The sequence below is a fragment of the Microtus ochrogaster genome, chromosome 7 (assembly GCF_000317375.1).
Source record: "Microtus ochrogaster isolate Prairie Vole_2 chromosome 7, MicOch1.0, whole genome shotgun sequence".
NCBI classification, from domain to species: Eukaryota; Metazoa; Chordata; class Mammalia; order Rodentia; family Cricetidae; genus Microtus; species Microtus ochrogaster.
Window position 1 is genome coordinate 37,896,261 of NC_022014.1, and position 3,479 is coordinate 37,899,739.

The 3,479-nt window shown below is 41.9% G+C and overlaps 1 protein-coding gene across 1 annotated transcript in view; it reads left to right on the forward strand.

Moving 5' to 3' along the window:
* Positions 1-3,479, forward strand: part of Top3a (DNA topoisomerase III alpha) — a 41,395-nt gene that overhangs the window by 10,026 nt on the left and 27,890 nt on the right. The window contains exon 2 of the mRNA XM_026780065.1: positions 2,931-2,990. Coding sequence (XP_026635866.1) covers positions 2,931-2,990 — 60 coding nt within the window. The remainder of the gene's footprint in view (positions 1-2,930; positions 2,991-3,479) is intronic.

The window sequence follows — 3,479 nt, forward strand, 5'->3', positions numbered from 1 at the left end:
TCCTCCTCTTCCTCCTCCTCCTCCTCCTCCTCCTCCACCTCCTCTTCCTCTGCCTCCTCCTTCTCTTCCTCCTCCTCCTTTTCTTCTTCTACTTCTTCTTCTTCTTCTTCATCTTCATCTTCATCTTCTTCTTTTTTGGTTTTTGGCTTTTGGAGTGGGTTTCTCTGTGTAGCTCTAACTGTCCTGGAACTCACTCTGTAGACCAGGCTGGCCTCGAACTCAGAGATTCACCTACTTCTGTCTCCCAAGTGCTGGGATTAAAGGTGTGTGCCACCACCGCCCAGCCCTCCTCTTCCTTCTTCATTCACATACGTAAAAGAAAAAAAGCACGAATGAATGAGACCAAATTATTATAAAAAAAAAAAAAAATAAAAAGGAGTCAGAAGTTTGTAGAAGGAACGGCAGGCCGCTTCCCACCATCCCGCTCCCCGGCTAGTTTACACCCAAAATAATTACACGGAAACTGTATTCATTTAAAACACTGCCTGGCCCATTAGTTCCAGCCTCTTATTGGCTAATTCTCACATCTTGATTAACCCATTTCTAATAATCTGTGTAGCACCACAAGGTGGTGGCTTACCGGGAAGATTCTAACTTACATCCATCTCGAGCTTCAGGGCGTCTGCCTGACTCTGCTTTCTTTCTCCCAGCATTCTGTTCTGTCTACTCCACCCCCAGCATTCTGTTCTGTCTACTCCACCCACCTAAGGGCTAGCCTATCAAAGGGCCAAGGCAGTTTCTTTATTAACCAATGAAAGTAACACATAGACAGATGACCTTCCTACATCAGAAGCTGTATGGTTTCCCTTTTTGTTTTTTTAAGCCCAGGTTTCATGTAACCAGGTTGGCATTGAACTCATTATATAGTTAAAGATAGCTTTAAATTCATGATTCTTCTAGTTCCACATCTCAAGTTTTAGGTTTAAAGATGTGTATCATTGCACTTAGTATTTGTGTGTGTGTGTGTGTGTGTGTGTGTGTGTGTGTTTAGGGTTCGAGTGTCTGCATGTGAGCATCGTGTGTGCGTGTGTGCATGTGTGTGTGTGTGTAAATTTATGTCATAGTCACTGTCCTATTGCTGTGAAGAGACACCATGACAAAGGTAACTCTTTTATAAAAGAGAACATTTAATTAGGGGCAGCTTATAGTTTCAGAGGGTTAGTCCATTATTATGATTGGGAGCATGATGGAGCACAGGCAGGCATGTATGATGCTAACGCAGGAACTGAGAGCTTCACATCCTTATCTATAGGCAGCTGACAGAAAGAGATTGGATCTCAGAAACCCCTAAGCCCCCAGTGACACACTTCCTCTGACAAGGCCACACCCTCTAATCTTTTCAAAACATTTTACTCCCTGGTGACTATGCCTTAAAATACATGTGCCTATGGGGCATTCTCACTCAAACCATTACATTTTGTATATGCAAATGTGTGTGCTCATGGAGACTAGAGGATGTGTCTGATGTTTTCATGTATTACCCTTCACTTTGTTTTGTTTTGTTTTTGACAAGTCTCTCACTGGAACTTGCCCACTTGATTAGGCTAGCTGGCTAGAAAATTCTAGGGATCCTCTTGTCTCTGCTTCCCCCCCAGGGTCAGGATTACAGGGGCCACTGCACCCAGCACCCAGCTGAGGACACTAGTGCTGGGGATCCAAACAGTTCCTCATGGTTGGTGTGGCAAATACTTTACTGACTGGACTATGCTCAGTCATTTTTAAACTTTTTATCTTGAGACAGGGCTCACTAGGTTGCCCAGGATGGCCTTAAACTTTCTATCCTCTTACCTAAGCTTTATAAGTATCTGGGATTATAAGCCTCTGTTACCCAGCCTTTTCCTAGAGTTAGTCAACACTGTACTTGTAATTATCAGATATTGATAATATCCCTTTCAAAATTTGTCCTTACAGGTTTGAGAGTATAGCCAAGTATGCTTCAAGCCCTGGTGCCATTCCCAGCACATCAAAAAGAAAAAAATATACAAACCATTTTGCCATAAAGGCCAATTTACCTAGTGTTCCATGCAGAAATTTTGTATTTTTGAGGCTGAGAGACAATCTTCTGTTGTATTCCTTCTGGGCCCCTGAGTGTTTCAGTCTCCAGGCGGCCTCACTGTTGTAGTCTGCATGGACATGCAGCAGGTGTGGAGCTGCTAAGACTGTCCTGATGGCTGAGGAGGGGAGCGTGGGTACTGAGAGGGTCTTGTTCCTTCCCAACTGTAGCTGAAGAATGGGTTTGAGAATCAGAAGGAGCCTCAAAAACGGCTTTATTTAGACATAAATTGAAGCTTAGAAGAGTCACTGACATGAATTGGAAGTTTATTGGTTTATTGGTTGTATGACTGAAATAGCAAAAATGTGAAGAGAGAAAAGAACAGGTGGTCAAGATGGTGCCCCGTTGACTTGTCATGTGACCTTGGACAAGTCTACTTCCTCGTCTGCATTCCATTAGCTGGATTCAAAATTTACCTTCTGGATACAAACTCCATAGGTTTAATGCTTGGTAACAATATTAATAAGTGATCCTAATTATTTAGCCTAGCTGGCCTCAAACTCACAGAGATCCACCTACCTCTGTTTCCCAAGTGCTGGAATTGAAGTCATTGCCACCACACACAACTGGAGATCAAATCTATGGCTTTGTGCACACTAGGCAAACTGTGTTTTATTGAGCTACAGCCCATCCTGCTTAGTCTTTATATTTAGGAAATAGTATTTTAGGAAATTGTTTGTTTGATCTTGTTCTCTGTAGCCCAGGCAGGCTTCAAGCTTATAATATTCATAGCCTCTCGAATGCTAGAGTGTTAAGTTGCATTTGCTTTTTTCATATCCTTTTCTCCCATCCTCTGGGAATTGCTCATTCTTTTGTTGGGGGGTCATTTTTTTAAATATGACTTGAAATTTTTATGTATTTTTCTTTTGTTTTACAGAAAGAAGGCCTTTCAAAATTCAACAAGATTTATGAATTTGACTATCATCTGTATGGGCAAGTAGGTACTAAAGTGTTTCCATCATAAAGCTGATATATAAGACAGGCATGGTGGCTAGCTCATAATTTAATCCTAGCATTTGGGAAGCTGAGGCAGAAGGGTTATTTTTAAGATGCAGCCTAGCTAGGGTAACTATTGCTGTAATGAAACACTATAACCAAACAACTAAGGGATAAAGGGTTTATTCAGGTTATGCTTCTATATCACAGTTTTTCATTGTTGTTTGGGTTTGTTTTTATTGTTGTTGTCGGTGTAACAGTTTTGGCTGTCCTGGAACTGTCTTTGTAAACCAGGCTGGCCTCAAACTCACAGGGATCTGATTAAAGACGCATGCCACCACCTCCAGGATCCACATCCCTGTGGATTTATTGTGAAAGGAAGTAAGAGCGGGATCCTGGAAGCAGGAGCTGATGCAGAGGCCACCGAGGGGTGCTGTGACTTGCTTAGCCTGCTTTTTTTTTTATTTATTTATTTATTTATTATGTATAC